Source organism: Ambystoma mexicanum, chromosome 5q (genome assembly GCF_040938575.1).
Source record: "Ambystoma mexicanum isolate Mex_15411 chromosome 5q, UKY_AmexF1_1, whole genome shotgun sequence".
NCBI classification, from domain to species: domain Eukaryota; kingdom Metazoa; phylum Chordata; class Amphibia; order Caudata; family Ambystomatidae; genus Ambystoma; species Ambystoma mexicanum.
The window spans coordinates 447,647,721-447,672,501 of NC_090933.1; the positions used below are offsets into that span (position 1 = coordinate 447,647,721).

A 24,781-nucleotide genomic window follows, 5' to 3' on the forward strand; every position below is an offset into this window, starting at 1 on the left:
GGTTGTCATGTTTCCAGTGCAGATGCTTACCCACAAGAACATGTGAAAGTGCCATTAAAGCTCACGTCTCATGTTTGGATTTTGTTTTCTTTGGAATATTTCATTATAAATTGTTGGTTTAAAAAGGTGGGCACCTTTTATACTTTGTTAGTGTAGTAATAGGAAATTCTCCTCTCCGATTACCATGTTTTCGCTGCTGCCTACATATGTAGTGGTCATCTTGTGATGTCGCAGCCTGTGATAATATCAAATGCAAATTAAGGGGCCCACACTTAATTTGCCCCGCAAATCGTAGGGCCGGCCCTAGTCATGAGTCTGTGTAGCACAGCATTAAGGTCCTATTATGGTGCATGGTTGGAGACTGGTTGGCGTAGTCTCTTTGCCCCTTCCACGAAAGCCTTAACAACTGGCACTTTCAACCGCATGACTTGACAGGTACAGATGTATGCAGACCAGATTTGAGACTAATCCACTTTGTAGAACAGTGGGTTGAGCACTTGCTTGTAATAAATCAAAACTCAATTAAATCTCTTTCCTACTGGGTTCCGATGTTGAACTTTGAGGAAGCCCTTTTGAGAATGACAATGTATTTGGACTGTTCCCAAGTAGGAGGAGGTAGACAGGGAAGGCTCTTGATCGATAAGAGTCCATTAGGTGGACTACACAGCATCCTGGATGAGCGCTTAGTTTTTTTTTAATGTGAAAGTCCACATCTACAATATCTTCTGATTCAGTGTCTTGGATGCGAGGCACATTGACCGGGATAGTACCTGGCCCGGGTTGACTGGTCACCGACTCTTCCTAAGGCTGCAGAGGGGCGCCTATGGACTATTTTTCAATTGTTTAAGGGACTTCGGTTTAGTCACCCTAGGTTTCCTAGGGTCAGCTAGACGTGGACCCCTTGCTCACTGTGCTCAGAGAGGCACAGCTCCACCTCACTGATGAGACCCAACAAGGCTGAAACACGTGTAAGGGGTTGCTGTTGGCACTCTTGTTCAGAAGGGAATTGCCACAGCATTTTGGTGCTGGACTGGCCATGTGGGGGGGACAAAGACTGATCTGGAAATGGATATTTCCCTTCTGTGAAAGGTACAGTGAGCTAAAGTGTGGCTGCAGGCTCTCCAGTGGGTACCTTCTCAAAGAACAGGTAATTTAGCCGTGTTCGTTCTCGCAGAGGGGCACATATGGACTATTTTTTTAGTCTTAAAGGAAGCTCAAAGAATTCCCCTGAGGAGGTGTTTTGAGTGGGGAGGGGCAGAAAGTGTTGGGAATGGCCAAAGGGATTAGCATCACCATGGGTAACCCAATGGGTAACCCAACACCTACAAGCTTTGTGTGTCCTCTCATATGCCATTTCTCCCGATCTGTACTGTAATGTAATGTAATAGTTCCGGCTACAGATGGCGCCAAGGCGCCACCCAATAAGCCCATCAGTTGTAGTTAGGGGCAAGTTCAACAGTAATGTGGTTTTGAAAGTCTACTTAAGCAAATATGTTTTTGGATAGCCAGGAAAATTGATTCAGAGTATGACCTAATTCGTACTCCGAAAGACATCTTCCTCGTGCCTAGAATACAAGCTTAGTAAAGAAGAACAATTAAATTGGGTTAGCATTTGGATCAAGGATTAGCAAAAAGTAAAACAGTAGTCCTAGTTCAGGTACTTGAACTAACACCATAAAAATGAAATTGCTGAAACCAAAGTATAGCTGTGTGCAGATAGCACAGACGTGCCAAATGTTTTATACTATAGAAGGAGTGAAGGGCATATTTAGATTATAGTTACACGAGTGGTGGCAGGGACAACTAAACATGCATTAATTTGGGAACTTGTAAACCCAGAGCAGCCAGCATTATGGCATTCAAGAGGAGTTCTATAAAGTCTAGCAATTATCTACAATATCTTGAGGGAATTTTATATCCCTCAGAAGAGATCTAGACAACCCTCAGAAGAATTCTAGACAATTGTATGCGTCGATGATTGCAGTTTCAGGCTACGGACTGGCTTCCAAAATAATTACAGATGAGAGGCCAACAGCCATATATGCATATGACAGACAGAGCGCCATGATTTCAAACAAGGAATTGCATATTTGAGATACTATAAGTAGGAGCAAGAATGTTAAAGTTGCAAACCAAGGCATAAAATGTCAACACCACCCCCCTCCCCTTCAGACCCATCAATTCGTTACATATACACAGGACACCATTTATTTTTTGGAAACGGTCAAGTATCAGTAACCAATAACTAGTGGCAATTTTGAGGCCTGCTATAGGTTTCAACATTTGGGCTATCAAAACGCCATAACTCTGAACATTCCATGCCTTTTTCTATTTCATTAGAATTATTCAACAAGTATCTTCACTAACAAATGAGGCATACTTATTACCAAGTTGCATTCTAAATGGTACATTTGGTGCGTCTACATACCAAGAGTAAAACTGTTTGGGTATACAAACGCACACAAAAATAAATTTTAAATGGAAGTTAGTATGCTTTGTTTTTTGTAAAGAAGAGGAGGAAGGCCTCTGTATCTTCTATTAGTGTCACGATGCGGGTCCCTAAAATGCCGACAAGGCTGCTGCATACAGGAGGTCTAGTTCCACAGTGGCGCGCTTTGCAATTACCATCAGCACCCCCGGCTGCACACGAACCGCACTTGCCTCCTGCCTTCAGCCTGGCCCGACGACCTGCAGCCTCCCGCTTGTCGTGGCGCTTCTGGCCTCAATGGCTGTGGAGGCGTCCATGGCGGTTCCGCTCCCGATAAGGTCCTGCCCTATTCCCGGCCGCTCACGTGACCTCTCCTGTTTTCTTTACGCCCGCAACAGTCATGCACAGCGGTCACCTGACACTGGGCAATCATGTCACCAGGAATTCATGGGATATAAGGAGCATGATTCATTCGGTCAGTGCTTCTCAGCTGTTCAGACGGCGATTGGCGATCTCTGTGTTCTAAACCATGTTATCTTCTCATCCCTGAATTTTGACCTTGTTTTTTGGCTCTGGACTATTCTTTGGATTACCCCTATTGGATTTGGTACCCGATTGGACTGCTTACCTGAATTGCTGTGACCCTGGAACTTGCTCATTGGATTGCTTCTTGTTCTTTATCCTTCTGCCTTGGTAAAATGTGGACCCGAATATCAAGCACCAAACGCCTTGTCAAATCTTGTTCAAGCACTAGCTCTACCTACAACACCACGGTGGACCCCGATTGCATAGGGGTGGCCCCCACCTAATGTTTTGCCGCATCTTCAACATCCCCAGGGGGAACAGTTAGGTTTACAGCGGCCACCGGTCAACCCAAGGGTGGGTGCCTCTTTGTCTTTCCGTTACAAACAGTCCTTTTCTCATACCTTGCATACTTAACCCTGTATTTTCCTTGCAGCCATCCGGGACCCAGTGTTTCCTGTTCCTACAACCTGTGGCCCCAATAATCAGTCAGCGAGTGAATATATTCTTCTCCGACTGGTACTTGCTTGGGGACAGAGGTATTCTAATCCACGTGGACCTCAGATCTTGACAGACGGAAAAGCCTTCCCCATTGGATAATGGATACCTCCGCCGGGGACCCGGTGGCTGCTCTCGTACAAGCTATCACAGTCCTTAGGGCGGACATGGCAGCCGCCACAACTGCAATCCACCAACGCTTAGACGGCATACAAAGTGAAAGACATGCTTTGCCCCCAGACGAAGAGTTCGGGGATTCCCTACTCAACCAGAGCCCCCTACGGCGGCAGCAGCAGCTTTGGCCCCGGTATATGCATCTACTCCTTTTCCGTTGGCAGCACCAGATAAATTCCACGCGAATTCCGCACCTTCTTGAATCAGTGTAAACTACATTTTCTATGCTCCACCAAAGCCACTTTCACCCTATCCCATCTAAGCAGTATTGCTGCCATCTAGGCAAACCTTTTATTGGAGGGGGACAGTCCTGTCCTTTATGATTTTGACCGGCTAATAGCCAAAATGACCCGAGTGTTTGATACACGTCACAAAGCCCAGACTCGCGATCTAGAATTCCTTGAATTAACACAAGGGAAGACCACGTTAATCAAATACATAACACGCTTTAATCAACTTGCTGTAGAAACCGCTTGACCTGAGGACAGGAAGTCAGTTGTGTTTTATAGAGGTCTCAATGACCAAATGAAAGATGCCCTAGCGGTGGTTCCCTCGCTACTTACCCAGTATCCTGATTTAGTAGGCCTAACTCTTCAGGTCGACGCCAGACACATGAACACAAAACCGAAATGAAGAAAACCACCCCTCTAGTCACTTCAGGCTCAGAAAACACGGAACCCCCTAGTGAACCCATGCCGACAGGAGGTATCCACAGTCCTATCACACCAGCGGAGCGAGAACGCCGTGGCAGGCTAATGCATGTTTTTACTGTGGCATCAATGGTTATTTTGTAGAGGAATGCCCCAGAAGACCTAAACTGAAGTCAGCAGGTTTTCAGAAGGCTCGTCCCTAGGACAGGAGACAAGGATGAGCCTATCTGGGTATTCTCCCGTACCCCTTCATTACCCAAACCCACCAGGCCTTTGTAGCTACATGCAACCTTGTTTTTCACGGACAACGTCAAACCCCAAGTACATCTAGTTTTTGATTCTAGGGCTACCGGTAATTATGTAGACATATCCCTGGCGCTTCCCTCAATTTACCCTTGCAAAACAAGAGACACCCTGAACCGGTGCAGGCCGTAGACTGTTTGCCTCTGGTCCTATTAGACAACAAACAGCCCCCTTAACCATGCTTCTACACGCCACACACCAAGAGTATCAACTTTGACTCAATCACCACCCCCCAATACGGCCTTATCCTTGGCATTCCATGGTTACGTACTCATCCTGTTATCGATTGGGCCCAGGAGTCTGTTGCTTTTGAGTCCTTGTTTTGCCAGAACATTGCCTCTTTGCTCCGGAGGCTTGACCACACCCGCCAAAGCCCTGGGGGCTTTAGCCAGATTGTCCATACATCAGCCAAATGAAATGGAGATAGACACTCCCAAACATGTGGTGGGTCTGGTCATTACCAATATACCACCCGAATACCACAATATGAAAGAAGTGTTCGATAAGGGCTACGCAGAACATCTTCCCCCCCACCACCGCCCTTCTGGTTGCCCTATTGATTTAGTCCCGGGGGCCGCGATACAATGTGGGCGTATATACTCTTTCCCCGTCAGAGGAGGCAATCCTGAAGGATTATCTCCAACACTATCTTCAGGTGGGACACAAGACCATCTCAGTCCCCCGCTGCCAGTCCTATATTTTTTGTACTGAAAAAAGAAGGCGATCTTCGCCTTTGTATTGACTACCGCCGGCTCAATCAAATCACTATCAAGAATCAATACCAGATTCCTCTCATCACCCCCTTACTGGATCAGTTAACGCATGAAACTGTCTTTACCAAGTTAGATCTCAGGGGAGCATATAACCTCATACGCATCCGGAAGGGGGATGAGTGGAAAACGGCCTTTCGTACTCGATACGGTCTCTTTGAATACACGGTCATGCCGTTTGGACTGTGCAATGCGCCAGCAACCTTTCAGAGGTTTATGAATGAGATATTTCATGACATTATCAATACTTATGTCGTGGTATACCTGGATGACATTTTGGTGTTCAGTCTCTACAGGAACACGTAACTCATGTTAGGGAGGTCTTAAACAGGCTTCGTTCTCACAGCCTTTACGCCAAGCCGGAAAAATGTTTGTTCCACGCTCAAGAAGTAGATTTCCTAGGCTTTCATATCACCCCTGGAGGCCCAACTATGAATACCACTAAAGTATGTGCCGTCGTAGACTGGCCAGTACCAAAAAACGTCAAGGAGTTACAATCCTTTCTAGGATTTGCCAACTTTTACAGGCGATTCATTGCGGGGTTCTCGGCCATCGCTGCACCATTGACTCAGCTCACTAGTCCTCATGTCCCCTTTTGTTGGACACCTCTACAACAGAATGCTTTTGTGACCCTTAAGATGGCTTTTACCACTGCCCCCATCTTACAACACCCCAATCGTGAACTCCCCTATGTTCCGGAGGCCGATGCCTCATCTCATGCTTTAGGGGCAGTGTTGTCTAAAGACTGCCCGTCCACTGGTCTATTACATCCTTCCATTGGCCTTCCATTCATGAAAATTCACTTGAGCAGAAATCCACTACACCGTGACCGAGAAAGAACTCTTGGTGGTGAAAGACGCCTTTCAGGTCTGGAGACATCACTTGCTCGAAGCCAAGCATCAGGTTGTTGTATATACGGATCACTGCAACCTCCAGGACCAGGCTACGTTCAAGTGCAGCAACAGCATACACGTCTGCTGGCACCTGTTCTTTTCGGCCTAGGACTTCGTTATTAAGCATCACCCAGCGCACATGGCAAAGCCGATGCGCTTTCCCATATACCAGGGGGGGGGGGGCCCTTTCCTTTATTTCCTGAAACACTGCTAGAGACGAAATATGTAATATGCTTATGTGCGCCTTCCACAGATCTATTGTCCCTGGTTCGGCAGTGGGCTGCTACACACCCTGAACATACAGGACTGGGAGTTCGTCATGCATGACGGCCTGCCGTTCATTCAGGATAAGCTGTACTTGCCCAAACCTGACACACGGGCGTTGGCCCTTGAATGGTCCCATGATGCAATCATCAGCAGGAATCCCGGCCAAACCCAAACGGTGGCCCTCCTTCGCCGTTGGTGCTGGTGGCCCACCATGCATAGAGACACGCGTCTTACGTGGCTTCTTGTTCCGTGTGTGCACAATGAAAGAACAGAAAGAGTCGACCTCAGGGAATGTTACAACTCTTACCGATTCCAACAAAACCATAGGAAACCATCACGATGGATTTTGTTACTGATATGCCCAGGGTGAAGGGATTCGATACTATATGGGTGGTGGTTGATTCTTTTACCAAGTTGGCACGATTTATTCCGTGCTCTGGTATTCCTACAGCCCCTGTCTTAGCTGACTTGTTTTTCCGTCATGTTTTCGGTCTTTTTGGTCCACCTTCCGTTGTGGTGTCAGATCGGGGTTCTCAGTTCACTTCCCATTTTTGGCGATCCCTTACAAAACTACTTGGCATAGATTCCCATTACTCCTCATCATCATCATATCATCCTGAGACAGATGGGCAGACCGAACGAGTTAATCAAACCATAGAACAATACCTACGTTGTCTTTCGTTACAGTATCAACACTCCTGGTACCAGGTCTTACACGTAGCTGAATTTGCCTACAAGACACCACATTCCTCCACAGGTCATTCCCATTTCTACTCCTTGTATGGTCAACACCCGGCATCCTGCCCTTCCTGGACCTTACCCCCACACGATCACCCGCAGTCTCCCAATGTATGCAAAACCTGAAACTTGTTGAGAATCAAATCCTAGTTCATTTAAGGGAGGCACAAGAGTCTATGTGACAGGCAGCCAATAGAAAACGTACAGTAGCTCCTGTGTACACCGTAGGAGATAGGTGTTGTGTGGAGAGCCAAACCCTACCTATACCGGGTTGCTGGAAGCTGCTGCTGCCTCGCTTTGTCCGTCCTTATCGGGTGACAAGAGTCCTCAATCCTGTGATTTACCCCGTTTCCCTACCTAGTACCTGACTTATACATCCTGTGTTCCACGTCTCCCTCCTCAAGCCCTGCCCCGCTTCCATGCGGATGGTACTGCCTCCATCTCCTCTCCTGAAGGGCTCCTTTGTGAAATACGAGGACAGTGGTATCCTGGGGTCACGGGTCTGTAGGGGACACCTTTACTACTTGGTTGATTGGTTGGGGTACGGCCCGCAGGAACGTTCCTGGGAACCTGCAAGCGAGGTCCATGCCCCTCTCCTCGTCTCTCGCTTTCACAGGGATCATCCTCATAGCCCACGTGGCCGTGGGCCCTTGGGAGAGGGGGGGGGGGGGGACGTCACGATGCAGGTCCCTAAAATGCTGACGAGGCAGCTGCATACAGGAGGTCCGGTTCCGCAGCGGCGCGGGTTGCAATTACCATCAGCACCCGAGCCTGCACGCGAACCGCATTTACCTCCTGCCTTTAGCCTGGCCTGACGACCTGCAGCCTCCCGCTTGTCGTGGCGCTTCTGGCCTCTATGGCCGTGAAGGCGTCCATGGCGGTTCCGCTCCCGATAAGGTCCTGCCCTATTCCCGGCCTCTCATGTGACCTCTTTTCTGTTCTCTTTGCGCTCACAACAGTCATGCACAGCGGTCATGTGACACTGGGCAATCACGTGACCAGGAAACAATGGTTACGTGATCAGGAAGTCATGGGATATAAGGAGCACAATTATTCGGTCAGTGCTTCTCAGCTGTTCAGACGGCGATTGGCGATCTCGGTTCTAAACCACGTTATCGTCTGACCCCTGGATTTTGACCTTGTTTTTTGGCTCTGGCCTATTCTTTGGATTACCCCTATTGGATATGGTACCTAATTTACCTGAATTGCTGTGACCCTGGAACTTGCTCATTGGATTGCATTTGTTCTTTATCCTTCTCTTCTACCTTGGTCAAATGTGGACCCGAGTATCAAGCACCAAACGCCTTGTCTTGTTCAAGCACTAGCTGTATCTACAACACCACGGTGGACACCGATTACATAGGGGTGACCCCCATCTCATGTTTTGCCGCTTCTTCAACATCCCCGGGGGGAACAGTTTGGTTTACCGTGGCAACCGGTCAACCCAAGGGTAGGTGACTCCGTCTTTCCGTTACAAACAGTCCTGTTCTCATACCTTGCATGCTTAACCCTGCATTTTCCTTGCAGCCATCCGGGACCCAGCGTTTCCTGTTCCTACCACCTGTGGCCCCAATAATCGGTCAGCGAGTGAATATATTCTTCTCTGACTGGTACTTGGGGACGGAGGTATTCTAATCCATGTGGACTTCAGATCTTGACAATTAGGTGTGTGGGCATGTTTACGGTAGACTATTGAGGGAATGTGGAAGACAATTAATGCTAAAAGGAACCTATTCCCTAGGGGAAGCTAAACAGAAGATGTTGTCAACATATACTGAAGAAATCCTGGTACAACCTCCGGCAGTCCAGTTTGTCTATCACCTAGATTAACTCGTCCAGAAAAGCCTCAAGTTCTCTCACTAGTGCCCCTGGGGCACTCGGTACCCTGAGGCATACCACAACTGAGTTTAAAATATTTCTAAAACTGTAGTGAAAAGAATGAATGAAAAACACTGGTGATAGATTCGTCCTTTTCACCTAAATACGAAAGCAGGTATAATTAAATATTCCATCGCCAAACAGATAATTTGGGGAAAGCTTTTGATTTTGGAGCATTGTCGGTTGAGCTACATGAAGTACTCCAGGGGGACTTTTGGGGTAACAAGAAGGTATAGCTCAGTGAGTTCCACTATACAATACACTCTGGACATGCCGAGAGTAAGGACACAAAAACAAAATCAATTACAAACAGCATTTACCTAGAATCCGGGTATTTGGTGAGGGTTGCCAAGCTGCTGGTGTACATGTGTCCACCCACATCAATATGCACAGGGGCGTTGGACTTCGTAAGCTGTGCCGGAGCAGGAATGCCTTGGTTGTTCAGTGGGGAGGCTGGTGATCGAGTGATCATCGGTCTGGACATGTTGGGCCGACTGTCCTGTGGGAAGTCAAAGAACCACGCACATTAACAGATTGTCCCACCTTAATGCAACACAAAAATCCATCAAGAGAAATGTAGATGAAAGCAAAACAGTGAAGAACATCAATGGAAAGGAAAGCACATTCAGTTGCTGGCATCATACATAGTTCCCTTTTAAGGCATGCAATAAAAGAAATTAGCCATCAACCAATATACAAGTCAAATGGTTCAATACGGGTCCCTACTTCTACTCGCACACTTGACACGCACAGAATGAGAGTTCATTGTGGGAGTGCACATAATTGCGTTTAGATTGGAGTGCTTACTAGCAGTGGAGCTTTGCCCTTCTTGCACGATTGCGGACCATATGCTGCCTCTTCGCAGAAGGTCAAGCAAAGGCCTTAAAAAGCCAGGACAGAGTTGTTCTGTCACATCACAAACTCTTCTAAAGAGCAAGGGCACTTCTGCGAGAATGTAAACCACACAGAAAACCTTCAGCACACGAATAAGACGCATAGTGCTACATTACAGCTGAGCAGTGCAAGAGGAAGTTGCGGTAAGTGGAGGAAAGAGGAACCAGTCTCTTGCAAGCTTAGTCTTTGCACCTCCATATAAACAGGACTGCTCGTGTTTGATGGCCTGCACCTAATTCATTGTAGATTTACATTCGGCTGCGGTGTTTATTAGTCACTTAAACGCTGAAGCCATTTATGCACTAGGCCAAACACCCCACCCTGGCATTTGTACATTACACACCCAGCAATGCCGCAACTTGCACAACAGTTAAAGTTTGCAACCCGATTGTCCTACTTTTTATACGAAGACATGTAAAGCAGGACCGCGCTCAGCCTGAGAGTCTGACACGTTCAGTCTATCACAAATCTGCATGTAGCCACGCCAATAGGAAGCCATACAAGATACAATGCCTTAGCAATTGCCCCATAACAAAGCAGTATTGTGCAATTTCGAATGATACAAGCAAAAACTAAAACGAAAAATGTGTGCGGTGCTGTGGGCTGAAATTATGACAGAAGCATTACAGGGAAATAATGGATCACCACTTAGCAAAATAAACCAAGTAAACAGGTACATGTGTTATTGTGAATGATACAGAACATACCACTTGTGTTGTACATGCCTAAAATACAAAGTAGAGAGACTTGAAAAATAAATGAAATACAGTGCATTTGTACGGATACCCTGATATGTCCTAACAACATAACAAATACACTGTAGGAACCGTTTGTTTTAGCACTTTAAAAAAAAGTGAAGTCCTTCTCGCCTCTTCGGTTCGAGACTTAACAGAATGCCAAAGTTATTCTCAAATGGAGCAAGTAGAGACCATTCGATTAGTCAGTAAACAGGTATAGGTTTGTACAGCACAGTGTTTGCTCTCAGAGGAATTACTTTAAAGGAGTCTTAGAAATTAGACTCGTCAACTGTTCTTGGCATATATTTTTGCAGAGGGCTGGCCAGGCCATCTCCTATCCAAAGGCATGTGCACCTGAGCCGAAAATGTTCAGGTCCACCTGTGCAGTAAAGGTCATGAGCAGGAGATTTAGAACAGTATTCAGTTTTCCCTAAGAACTTCATGCCCTATGATTTATGGGTGTGGCTTGCTAACTGCAGATTAATTTGCTGCAGTTCTGTATCACGTTTTATTAGGCACCACCTCTATAACAACTTCACATTTCTTGGCTAAAGGGTGTAGGTTACAGGGGATGTGCTAGAGATGGTACCCTCACCACAACTCCCCCAAGTGGTGTAACTGAATTGCTTCATGTGAACTTACCTTGTGGTAGAATAACACTGGCTCAGTCAGTTTTGTCACCTTCATTGGGACTGTGCAAAAAAAGTACCTACAAGTTGAACTAACACAAAGTGCTCTGGTCTGAAGAAGAGCAGAAAGAAGGCCAGGAAGGAATTTGATGCAAGTACACTCACATCAACAACTAAAGCTACTCGAGCACATCTCCCCCTTTATTAACTACCACTATCATTGAGCCAGCAGTGTGGCCACAGCACTGCTGGTTCAGTACAGTTGGAACCCAAAAACCTAGGCTACCATCCCGGTCCCGTTATGGACCACAAGATGTGTTATTCTGTGGAAATATCTATCACCGCGTGCCTACCTTGTAAATGTGTAATGCAATGTGATAGTGTAAAAAAATAAAATGCATTACATGCGAGAACCAATAAATTCTGCAGATTTAGTGTTGGCAAGATAGCCACTAATTGGACTCTATCCTGATCAATTGTACCTACCAAGCGACAGATATGATAAGCTGAATGGTCTATGTATTGTATGATGTGAACAATCAGTGCTTAATGAAAGGGAGGTGCATGAGATTTGCATTGCCATAGTTTTGATTTCTCTTTACCCCAAGTATTTAGCTAAGAACGCAAAACCCAAACTTTATAGGAGGTCCAAATATTGGGTCTTGGTATGCCCATGAGGAGCAACTTATTGTAGGACTGGAATATGGCACATGGGAGTTTTTAGGGTAACGGTCAGTAAACCAGAAACATCATGCCAGATATGGCTTACAGTGCAAGGTAAACCGGGTGAACGTATGGATTAATTTCTTGGAATAGGGCGTTTTTCCAGGGTTGAATCAGGTTGACTAATGCACTTGCACATCAACCCAAAAGGTAAACCAATCCATGCGAACATGAAAGAATACCCAGAAATAGCACTTGTTAACTCGCCAGCTTTAAAAGTCTTATTTGATTTGGATGACAGGAGGCTTGGATATCGGAGCCTCAAACATATCAAGCAATGAAAACAAAGAAAATACACCATGTGGATAAAGTGAGGAATGAATGAGTCAAAGCATAATATCACCTTTGCGACAAAGCAGTGAGAGCTAAATTGGTAAGAGTCCAAAAAGCGGGACCACGTCTAGACCTCATTTACACCCAACAGATTCTCTAGAGGATCTATTGAACACCTAGGCAATTTGGACAAACTAACTGCCCTCCACAGGTGAATGCTGACAATGTAAAGACACTGGGGGCGACATGACGCATATGTTAGAACATGGAGGTCATTGAGCCCCCTCCCCCTGCCACGCCCGCACCGCCTACACCCCCTCCCACCAGCTCCCCACAGCACATCAGCGTGCTCGGAATGGCGTCTATAAATATTCATAACGATTGCAGTGCAAACATTCTGACTTCATAAGCAGATAGAGAAACAAAGCTTTTTTATGAATTCAAAGAACATTTTTATTTCACAGCAAGATTTCTTTCGACGTGTAACATCCAACTTCATCTATCAAATTGAAAAGCTAAAACATGGAACAAAGCTTTTACATCTGAATAGAGGAAATGGTCAATTTGCAGCAAATAAGAGCACATGCTAAAAAGCAGTTGCAGTTCAACAAAGTTTGCAATTAATGTGCCAACCTTGTAAACATAACCGTGTTATTTAAATATTACAAAACGGTAGAACATTTAATTTAATAAAATGGTTTGAGTATTTATTTTACTCCCTATTAAACAAGGCTTTTACCTTCCAACCAATACTTCAAACCCAATATTGTTATTACCAGTATGTGCCGGTAGGTTTATGGACCACATTAGGGGGAAATTATCAATTTGGGGAGTAAGACCCTTCAACCAAAACGTGTGGCCAGGTCATTATCCAGTGACAAGGACCCCTCTTTGTCTATGAGGCGATAGTAACATGCTGACAAATTGAGAAATGGACACAGTGCTCCAGAAAGAAAAGGTACAATAGCAGCAAAAGCGGTCTAACACTTTGCTCACACAGAACAGGCCAGCTTGAGCCATTCACGCTTCCCTCACTCAAACAGGAAAGGCGAATCAGGACAAAAGCAATGAGAGTTTATCATGTAGAACCGGTGGAGTGGATCAGTGCCAGGTAAAGCAAGGGTAGAAAATACCCACACAGAGAAAAGATAAGGAATGGGTCTCCACAGTAGAAGCTACACTCACATGCACAATATAGACTTCAAGAGGGAACACTACCCATCCGAATATAGAAAAGGTATGCCATGGATCTCTGAAACTAGAGCAGAATCCTCTCTGGTTCCGCAAGCACCTCAAAACCTTTCTCTTTGCTTCTGCTTTTTCTCCCCCTATCCCCTGCTGACTTCCTGGCTGAAACTGCACTGGTTACCTGGCCACCCTCTGAACTCTGCCCAGGTCCCCTCCCATGCCAGTCGCACACCTGCACGCCTTAGTGTCAACCCCCACACTTGGGGACTGTTATCTGAATCTCTTCAGTCCCACTACCAGCACTTGACACCTGATGCCTGCACTTACCCCTGCACTTGCCACCTGCTGGCCTTACTTTTACTTACTGTTATTTATTCCCCCCACCATGTACTGCACTGTCCCCTCCCCCTTCCCACGCACTTGTGCGAACTGAAATACACCTGGCCTAGTAGGATCGTTGTCTGTCTTCCCTCTGTTCCCCCTCCCTTGCATCATCGTGCTTTGAAACACTTGTGTATAGGCGCGTTATAAATGCCATATCATATCATCATATCTCGTAGATCATTCTTTCCTCGCATGGAACATGAAAGTCATGGGGGCTGAACAACACAAGATTACCAGAGGTAAATCGGTGAAAGCACTACAAATTCCACTCGTATAGCGATGTAACTGCACTGGATGGCGCAGTGCAAACAGTCTCAGCACGGGAACAGCACAGACCTCAGCAGTGCACATTTACATTGCTTAGCACCTGCTGGGCATGTTCTTTGTAATCAAACCTTCACTCATAGAATAAGAATAGCGTAACAGCAGTGAGAGCACCACCCACATTGAACAGGAACAGTTAATTGCCTCTACAGTGCAAGCTTCTCACTGATATAACTAATATAGTATTGATAGTTACTAGTTCAAATACATATGTTTGTTCTGGAATCAGGAAAGCGCCACATAGTAGGAATTTAGTAAACCATATTTATTTTCAACCCTAGACAACAAATGGTGCATACCATTTGTAGAGTTGGGAATTAGTATGCAAGTGTTGCCATACGACAAGTGTTCAATGCCAACATCTATTTCTAATCTGATGGTCAAATGTTGTCTTGCCTAGTTAGCTTTAGACGAATTCTTTTAAAATGTGTCCATATTCTTTACTAAACAATGTGTCAAAATGCCTTACTTTCCGTAAACTATGGGTTTTCCCTACCTAACCAAACTAAAGTAGGGTGCTCGTCGTTTGTCAGCGAGTCAAAAAAAAAAAAGATATATGTCAACTGTTCAAAACTAATCTTTGCAAACTGTCATGACCACTAGGCAAGAACCACAACTGACATCACTAAAGGGTCCAGTTGGACCTAGTCCTGGCGCCAGGCTTCTAAGAAAGTGTGCTCTGCACACTTTATTCCTAGTGCACATGCTAGTTCATCTCTTGCTGAGCCCCCACGTGCACCTAGGCCGGGCATGGCCATAGGAATGCATTGGGCTACACGTGCAGCATCTTATGGGAGTGGCAGGGTGGAGCCACCAAGCAGAGCAAAGGGGGTGTGGCAGGGACCATGCTATTCAAGCCTGCCCCACCTGCATGCCAGCGCTACGCGTTAGTTTGCTCCTGCAGCTTAACGCTCACCGGCACATGGAGCGCTTCTTACCCATTTCCAGCAAAACCATCGCTGAAGCGCTTCTTACCTGTTTTTCCAGCAAAACCATCACTGAAGCGCATCTTACCTGTTTCCAGCAAATCCATCGCCCGAGATGCATCCTACCTTCGCCTGAAGCGCATCTTACCTGCTTTCAGCAACACCATCTACCATCGCCTAGAGAGCACCTACCTGACTCCAGCAATACTACCGCCTGCAGCGCTCCTTACCTGTTCCGGAGTTCGAACACTTAGGTGGGAGTTTTTCTTGGCTAGCATCCTCGCGACTACAGTCATCCATCACCAACCGACAGGTCTTCCGACAGCTGCTCCTTGTCAGTCGTCGCAAGGCCATACCTGCAGAAGAAAAGGATAATTAAGGTCAGCAACCACATAGACAATTCGCTAAGGTCGCACGTTACATTACCCTAGCGCTGACCTTAGGGCTCAAACTTACCATCTATTTGGGACATTGTAAACTCCTCAGGGCTCTATTTGGGCTCAATCCAGCAGCGCGACTCCGCTGGTCCTTCATCCCCTACTGGGGAGAAAGAAAGACATTACTAGGGATATGAACACCATGTGGAAAAAACATTGCTAACGAATACGGACAATAATCATTGTTTAAGACCACTTAACTTAGAAGTGGATCAGTCACAGCCGGCCTGGGCTCTCACACACCAGGGCCAGTGAAGGAACTAGGCCCAAATAAAGCACACCTGCACTTGAGAAGCAGGACAGAGCTCATCATCATAGTTTAACAGGTGAGACTTTATGGGCTTTGTTTGCCCATAAAGTCTCACCTGTTAAACTATGATGAGGAGCTCTGTCCTGCATGCTCACCATGTTCTGGGAAGAAGGGTTCGAAAACTACAGCCATATCACAGCATCCTCACGACCTTTTGTATCCTTACAGGGGCAGTCCCAACCATCAGAGCAGTTCACAACATGTGAGCAGGGGAAGAAGCCTGATCCAGGGAAGCCAGATCCTGGGAGGGCTGCAACCGTGCTCCAACGTCCCTGCAGAGACCAGGTGAGCGTAACAATCCCTACCAGTATCAAAATAACTAAGGCACAGGAGAGTGACTCCCTTCTCCTGTGGGCTGCTTTCCTAGCAAGTTCATCTTAGTAAAGTGTTTATAGGTAGTACTTCATAATTACTTTTATCAAGTCATACATTTTAGATATTGTGTTTTTCCACTTCTCTCTCGCCAATTGTTCTCTTGTGATCTTTTTGGTTCGGTTTGCTCCCTTCCTCTTGGGGCTCTTTCGATCTCTCGTTATGCAAACTTGAGACTCTCTTGATTCAATGTACAACCCTCTGTTATTAGGGTAACCAATGCTGGTTTTGTAACAGTTCTCCGTCTCCTTGTATATATTTCCAACACTTCCTCTTTACTGAGACAAGTAGGAGCGCTCCAATAATGATTCTCAAGTTTCTCTAACACTGCTCCTTACTGGGACAAGTAGGATTAAGCCAGCAATGATCCATAGTCTTGTTCCATACCGTTTCCTCACTGCGGTGAGGACGAGTAGAGCAAAACAAAAGCGGTGCTGGCTGAGAGGTTTAAAATTAATCTTAACCTCTGGCATTGCTCTAGGCAACCCTCCAGACCATCGTGCAAATCCGGCTTTGTCACACCCCAAAAAGGGGCAGTCCAGTCCAAATTGCTTGGTCGCATCCCTTTCTGCACGAGACTACAAGCACCCACCAAACATGTTTCATCCTCGTCGAGTAGGAGTTGCTCAGTAAGGTTTAAGAATCCATGTCAGACCCAATGCTGGAGAATGATTCCACACTTGTTTGTTTCCCACTGGACGAGTACGGATAGCCCTGTAATGATTCTCACTTTTATTCCACCCTTGTTCCGCACTGTGACAAACATGATTAGCCCAGCCATGATTCTCGCTCTAGTTCAACAATGTTTCTTCACTGAGACAAGTAGGAGTATATCAGTTGTTTGTTTCGGTCCCCTCATGTACCTCCCGCTCTCCCAGTTCTCCTTCCGACTCTGGGATTGCCTGCAGATCAGTAGGGGCACTCTTCTCGTGAGTCAGGACGGTGCCTTCCCTTGCAGCTTCCCCTCCTTCGGCACACTCTGTGAAGGTGGCCTCAGCGTCCTCGAGGCATTCTCGCAAATCCTAGGTCACGCTACCACTTCTTATTTCGGATCCTCCTGGAACTTTGCACCAGTTCCTCTACTTCTCTCAGCCTGGGACTTCTGGAGTGCAACTCATGCCCTTGCATATGCCGGCTTCCTTCCAGCATTGTAAGCCACACTTCCACGTTTCCTTCTGCTCCGCTCCGACCATAGATCTGGAACTTCCGGGTTACTCTCCCTCTCATGTCTCCTCCCAGTTTTAAGATCCTGTGCTGGGACTTCACCGGCGTAGTGCTAAAGTCCTTGTTTTGTGTTTTGGTTGCACTCAGTATTACTCGCATGGTTTTCTTCGTCTAGTAATTCTTTTCAGATTCTCTCAAGGCTCCGATATGACAATAGCAGATATCCACTTGCACCTCATGTTTTCTTCCAGCAGGCTTTATCAACACTGGTTTGTAGGTGGATTGAGTAGGGAGTTCCTCATCGGAACAGGAGTCGTCCCCAAGGGTGGAGTCTCTCCCGGTGAGGTCCCACTTGCCTCTACCCCTAGGGAGGGTTATCGCATAGAGGGCTCACCGCTCTAGCCTCACAGGGAAAGGCTCCTCCCTGGCAAGAAGTGACAATTCTGCGATTCATCACATTCCGCGATCCACTGACCATTTACCACATTGGTTCGAAGTGGAGGTTTAATGGATGTTTAAACTAGACATTGCATACTCACCCAGGCCCCGGATAAGGCTTTGAGGTGAGAGTATTTTATAGATTGTCTTTATAATTAGAATATAAATTAAATTTTAAAAAAGAAAATTGATTTGCCTCTGGAAGAGTGTAAAAATGTAAGCGACAGGCAACCAAAACGACTAAACTTGAAAATGAATAGACCACATAATAACCAAACCAATTGTCAAACAAAAAAGTCTGGCTTCAAACAATGTATTACATTTGTGGAAAAAGTACTCCTACACATTAATCTTTATGGACATACCACAGATGCATATTTATGATGAACACACAGAACACAGGAACTCCGAAAAATACTTCGGGCAATGCAAGCATGCATTCACTAAACAAGCGTTTGTTAAAAAAATACACTTCACAATTGCAACTACATTTTCCAGTTTATTACTATGAAGATCATAAAATACAAGGAAATACATATACATGCATAATGCTCCTCTCCAGCAGAATCTACAGCCAAAACACAACAGACGCTGAAAAGATAGAATCCATTTCACAGTGTTTAGTTTGACCAACTGCGTGTCCACCGCTCAGATAAAAATGTCTGTATTCAGACTTCGCTTTCATGGGCTGCAATTTCATCCATGCAGAAAAAACAAAAAACAAATCTAAAGATGTTTTCTGGTTTCTGGCAAGTCATCTGCCTTTTGCACTGCAGCTTTCAAATGATGTGTAAATGATACACATGGAAAGCTTGGGGTTGCATTTACAAGGTTTTAATGCACAAAAATACCTGGTACAACACTAATCTTGAGGCATGAATTGTAGATTGATGTGTAGTCTAGCAACAGACCCTTCATTGATTATTTTCTAAAACTCTGAATATGAATAGGTTTTTATTCTAACTTAACATGCATTTCCAGAATCTGGCCTGGTGGACAGATTTTAGGAGGCCATCCTAGTTATAGTGAACAGGGAACTCGGAGGTTAGCCAAAACCCAATGTAGCAATAGAGAGGAGTCAAGGCTATACTCAAATGAGTGACAGTGGATTCCACAATGAGTCCACACAGTGAAGCACAAAGTAATTAAATTTAGACACTAAATGTACAAAAATACTATATTTATTCAAGGCCCAAAATCCACACTAAAAAACGAAACCAGCAGACACTCAAAAATAAACATATAGAAAGACACCAGATTCTAAAATGCATTCAATGTCTTAAATGAATAAGGTAAGTGCTGCAGTAAGATGGAACTAAGTCACAAGAAATGAGCCCTAGCTTCAGACGTCCAATCCTATAAAGAGTGGGGGCTTGTGCCCAAAAGTCACAGTGCGTCTCCCCAGTATACATCTGATGCGGGTTAAGTACTTGTGTTGGTGAAATGTTCAAGAGAAGAGATGCAAAGCCACTGGTAAGAAAAAAATGTGTTCATATCTTTCTGGTTTCACTGGGCAGGTGCGATGAGCAAAAAGCAGTGAAATGGAGGAATACAAAGACTAGTTATCAATGTAATTCTATAGACGACAGGGGTGTGGGGGTGGGTCAGGGACAAATGCTTTGCATATACTTTTAACCCCGTGGCTCAGGTTTGGATGAGTCACCTCGGGTGGCATTCTGGGATCGCTGGACATTGGATTTCCCACTGTTGCTCCCAGTGAGAGGTGCACAGGAGCTGCGGGTGCAAGGATTCATCTGGTTGGATCCAGGAGCAGAGTGCAACTCTTGGCGATGGCGAAAGGCCGAAAGCACTGATGCAGACCTCTTCAGGTCACTTCACAGGTTGGGTGAAGGCCAGTGCCAGCGACTGGCTCCGCACACAGACAACAGCAGATTGAAGACGACCTTCCAGAGCAGGATCCCTTGAAGCAGGGAGGCTATAATTTGGCAGGGAGGTGATTTACACCACAAGCTGGCTACCACTGAAGTTCCAGCTGCAAACACGGAATGTTGGCTGTTCCAGCAAGGTAGGGGTCAGTCAACCAGGTGATCTAGGGACACTACTGCAGTTCAGTATGGGTGGATATTCGAGAAAATGTCAAGATTGGTTGGTCCCACCAGTCCAGGGGTTGAAGCACTGCACAGGGGCTTCGCAGATCAGGTATTTATTCACACAGGGCTTCACCGGGCCAGATGCAGGAAGGGATGCTGGGCCTTTTCAGGAGGAGTCTTAGGATCTTCAGCTGGATGTTCTACACAGGATTCTTGGCTCCAACGTTGATCTAAAGAAATGGCTTTAGGAGGAGTCCTCTTATCTAAAATCCTGGCTGGAAGCAAGTCCAAGCACACCAATCGTAAGGATTTGCACCAGCCAGCCAGCAGTGGTTCAATCTGGGACTACTGTTCGTTTCACTCATGTCCCACACCCAGACTTCCAGGCACCATAGATGTGGAGTCGGGCCAGATAGTCTCCTACCCCCTTCAGAGTCCCCCCCCCTCACACACAAAGGCAAGTGCATGGCCGTAAATGGAATTTTCTGACCTGGCAAGACAGGAAGAAGGAATATGGCCCAAGGACAAGCGAAATGCACAGTAAACACGAATGTGCACACTATAAATAACACACAAATTGTAAAAATATATTTGCTGCAACTAGCTTGTCTTTAGGTCCATACAAACCTAGCTATGTGATATGAACTGTGTGTATGGCACCACTTGCCACAGGAGTCAAAAGTAGCTTCTGGTAGCTTTTGGTTTCAAGCTAACCAGCCCTCCCCTCCACCCCCCGGGCTATAACCAGGAGCTAAGTAGCTCCTGGCAATTTCGAACCCTGCAAGAAGGTTGAACAGGGGGCCAAGACACTTTATTGGGCCTCTGGGTGGCTGGGGCATGGCAGGGGGCCTCACCCTATGCTGTGACAGCCACTGTGGCAAGTGAGGCACAAGGGGTGTCAGGAACAGCAAGGGGCTCAGCAGCCATTGAGGCTCAGGGGGAGTTGGGCCCCGTCCGCATGACAACTGGTCAGGCAGCGGTGGTTGTGAAGGCTGCGGCTGCCTCCGTCCAGATCCAGTCAGGTATGCTTACGTGGCCCATTTTTCAAGAAATGAAGGAAAAGATATGCAATGACAAATCTGCCGATATATTTGCCTTGTAGACTATAACCGGTCTGTTGCACTCCGTGAATCCCATTAGCCTAGTTTCTATGGTAGCCAGTCTGTTCCACCTAGAAGATGTTCTAGGACAACCAGTCTATTGCACTTGGTAGATTTAAGGGTAGCCTGTCCATAGTGCCTAGAAAGGCCTCCGAGGGTAGCTGGCTTTTTCTTCCTCACAGAAGATCGGATGACAGCCACATCAAGGATAAGCTCCATCTGAGCTTAAGGTATATAAACGCACCACTTAGGTGGACATCTGCCACAGGCTTGGCTATCCATCCACACATCAAATGCAGCTACGACTATGACAAATTCAGTCTAGCAGGTCACATAACCGCTTCCCACTGAAACACCAGACTTGCCTCAACACCTGCCATTAGAATACAGCGCCAACCTATGACACATTTTGGTTTAGCTGGGTACATATCGAGTCTCCAGAACTAGCATTCTGTTGTGACCTCCCTCGGCACCCGCCCATGTGCTTGATCTCTTAGGTTGCTTATTGGAGCCTAACTTGCCCAAGTGCTAATCTTGGTCAAATGCACCCAAGCATCTTAAGCCTCCTATTAGAACTCTTATACCTGGACTTTGGTCCCTGAGGGTGTTCCTACCACAAAATCGCTTTGAGGCTATAGAAATGGGAAAATGCGCTATATGAATGTCTACTACTAAAATATAAAAGGTAACCAAAAGTCCCAAGTGTAAAAGACTAGGGTGATACAAAAGTATCCCCATTGCACTGCATTGTAAGATGCACACGGTGTCCAAGGTTAAAAAGTTACAAAAAGTAATATACAAAAGGGAAACAGTTTCCCAGTACTGATAGTCAGAAGGACTGATGAGGTTTCCCCCATAACAAAAATGAGCAAAAGGGTAGAAGAGTGAAGCTGAAAGCTTCACTTCTCTGTTAAAGTCAGGCCCAGTTAAAAAAACAAAAGCGAAAGGTTTGGTGGTCCATAGATTCTTTAGTCATCGGATGCCTAGGAGGGCTCACTGCGCTGTTGTTGCTGTAGGAGCAACTCCCCAACTCCACCTGATGGCAGCCGCCCGGAGGTAAGCCTCATGGCTATACACTTGCGGATAGCAGCGTTCCGCTTCCAATTATCTCGCGTGTTAAGATTGAATTATCATACTTTCATTTCATTCTGCCCGCTACGTTGAACAAAGCCGAACAGCTTTATTCATGCTTCCACATGCATTGGCACATAAGACATCCTTTATGTGCCACTCCAAAATGGCCACCAAGTGATTCTTGGGCCTGTGTTACCGTTGTTACCTGGACTATGCCATTTCGTTTCCGCCTCTGCTTTTTAGCCAATCCAGATCTCCGGGAAGCGTAAGCGGGCACCCAGCAAAGGCCCACAGATAAGGCTCTTGTCCAGAGCCTGTCGGAGCTGGGAGGAACGCGCCTTAGTACTAATACGTACTCTGCGCCATCACTTCTACCCTGACACTTCCCGCGCCTTAGCTGTTCCGTCACGGCCTCTGGGACCTATTGCAACAGATATGATAGGTTATTTATAATGTGCTGGATACCTGAGGCTTCGAAACGCAGTCCTGGAGATTGAACCTGCAGTGCTCTGTGTCGTCTTGCTTCCAAGGCGAGCAGGTTGCCCTTGAGCTCTCCGTCCGATGACTATTGCTTCAACCGCTCGTCTGCACCAGCTATCTCTATGGTGCTTACAACATGCCCCGCCTTCATTTTGCAGCTAAAGTTCCTCATCTCGCTGCATGCTAAATCTCTGTGCCCAATAGATACCAAGGGTTCACCAGACTCATCGACCACGTATGCCCAGAACGTCAACTCGCCCAGTTTTTCCCTAAGGTACTCTTTTGCGGTTATTTTCAGTCTGCCTTGCACATGCTGATCGAGCACATTAATGTATGGGGTTCTTCATGGGGAGGGCAGCGAGATCAGGAGCAGGAAAGGTAAAAGGTGGAGTATAGATTCCTGCAAGTTCCCCATGATGCTGGGTTCACCATCCTTTGGTCCAACAAGGGGATGTCATGGCTACAGGAGGGTGAATGGAAGCATGAGGAGTAAAGGAAAGGGGGCAACTGGGTAGGATGGGCAGTCCAACACTAAAATCTTAATTTGCAGCATCAACAGCCCAATACTAGGTACATCTCTGCCAGAGGTCCTTGGAAAATTTGGTCTAAGAGCTAAAGAACAAGGGCAAAAAGTGGTTATGAAGCATTTATCTAATTTTAGGGGCTGCCTAAGTGTATATATTAAAGGAATGGTTCACCCAAAATGTTTTATTGCCCAAAAAGATGGGCAATAATAATAAAAAAAAGTGCAAGTATATTTGTTTTAAGTTCCTATGTAAAACTTTGAGCAATTCAAGCTCAAAAATTTGAAAAGCAAGCACATGGGCGCATCCATTTTGTGAAATGGATGCCTGCCTGTGCTGGCTTTTGCGGCACTAATGAAGGAAAAGCCAGCCAGCTGTAGTAAACAAAAGCTACCACTGGGTGGCTTTTCCTTCATTGGTGCCGGGACTCGGAGGATGCGGACCGGAGACTACAGGCAGAAAAGCTGCAGCTGAATCTCAGTAAGTGCTATTTATTTATTTTTTAAAATGGAGGAGGAGCCCGGAAAACTTAAAAATAAAACCACAGCTTTAAAAACATTGCATTTATGTTTGCAGTAGCTTTTGAAGCTACCGCAAACATAAATACAACGTTATTGTGTTTGAAAATGCTGCGGTTTTTCTTTCTAAGTTTCTCAGGCTCCTCTGAGCCTGAGAAACTTAGAAAGAAAATCTGCAGCATTTTCAAACACAACCGCGTAGTGTTTCTGCCTAACTCTGCTTTCCCATTTGGGGCTCTCGGGCTAAAAAGCAGATTTAGGCAGAAACACTGCAGCATTTCGCATTTCCCTTTTGGGGCTCTCGGGCCCCCCGTGGGAAGCCCGAGAGCCCCAAATGGGAAATCAGCTGTAGGCAGAAACACTGCGGCATGTAAATGCAACCACGTTGTGTTTCTGCCTGCCTTGGCTTTCACTTTGAGTCTCCGGTGCTCTCCTGGGGGAGCACCGGAGACCCAAAGTGATAGCCACGGCAGGCAGAAACACAACGTGGTTGTGTTTGAAAACGCTGTGGTTTTTCTTTCTAAGTTTCTCCGGCTCGGAGGAGCCTGAGAAACTTAGAAAGAAAAACTGCAGCGTTTTCAAACACATTAACGTTGTATTTATGTTTGCGGTCGCTTCAAAAGCTACCGCAAACATAAATACAACATTTTTAAAGCTGCAGTTTTTTTTTCTAAGTTTTCCGGGCTCCTCCAAAAAAAAAAACGCAGCTAGTGCTTCTTTTTAAAAAAGAAATAAATAGCAGTTACAGAGATGCAGCTGTAGCTGCAGCTTTTCTGCCTGTAGTCTCGGGTCCGCGTCCTCCGAGTCCCGGCACCAATGAAGGAAAAGCCACCAAGTGGTAGCTTTTGTTTACTACAGCTGGCTGGCTTTTCCTTCATTAGTGCCGCAAAAGCCAGCACAGGCGGGCATCCATTTCACAAAATGGATGCGCCCATGTGCTTTTTCAATTTTTGAGCTTGAATTGCTCAATATTTTACATAGGAACTTTAAAAAAAAGTGTGAATATATTTGTTTTATTATTGCCCATCTTTTTGGGCAATAAAAATTTTTGGGCGAACCATTCCTTTAACAAGGGTGTCTTGATGACCGGAAGGAACCACTTAATCCATGAATA

At 46.0% G+C, this 24,781-nt stretch overlaps 1 protein-coding gene across 4 annotated transcripts in view; it reads right to left on the reverse strand.

Moving 5' to 3' along the window:
* The window catches only part of KCTD1 (potassium channel tetramerization domain containing 1), a 506,279-nt gene that overhangs the window by 92,474 nt on the left and 389,024 nt on the right, over positions 1–24,781 (reverse strand). For 3 of the 4 annotated variants that reach the window (XM_069620946.1, XM_069620947.1, XM_069620944.1), the window contains exon 2: positions 9,442–9,620. In XM_069620946.1, coding sequence (XP_069477047.1) covers positions 9,442–9,620 — 179 coding nt within the window. Of the gene's footprint in view, positions 1–9,441; positions 9,621–15,429; positions 15,536–24,781 lie in introns of those variants that run through there. The other variant, XM_069620945.1, reaches the window with a different exon arrangement.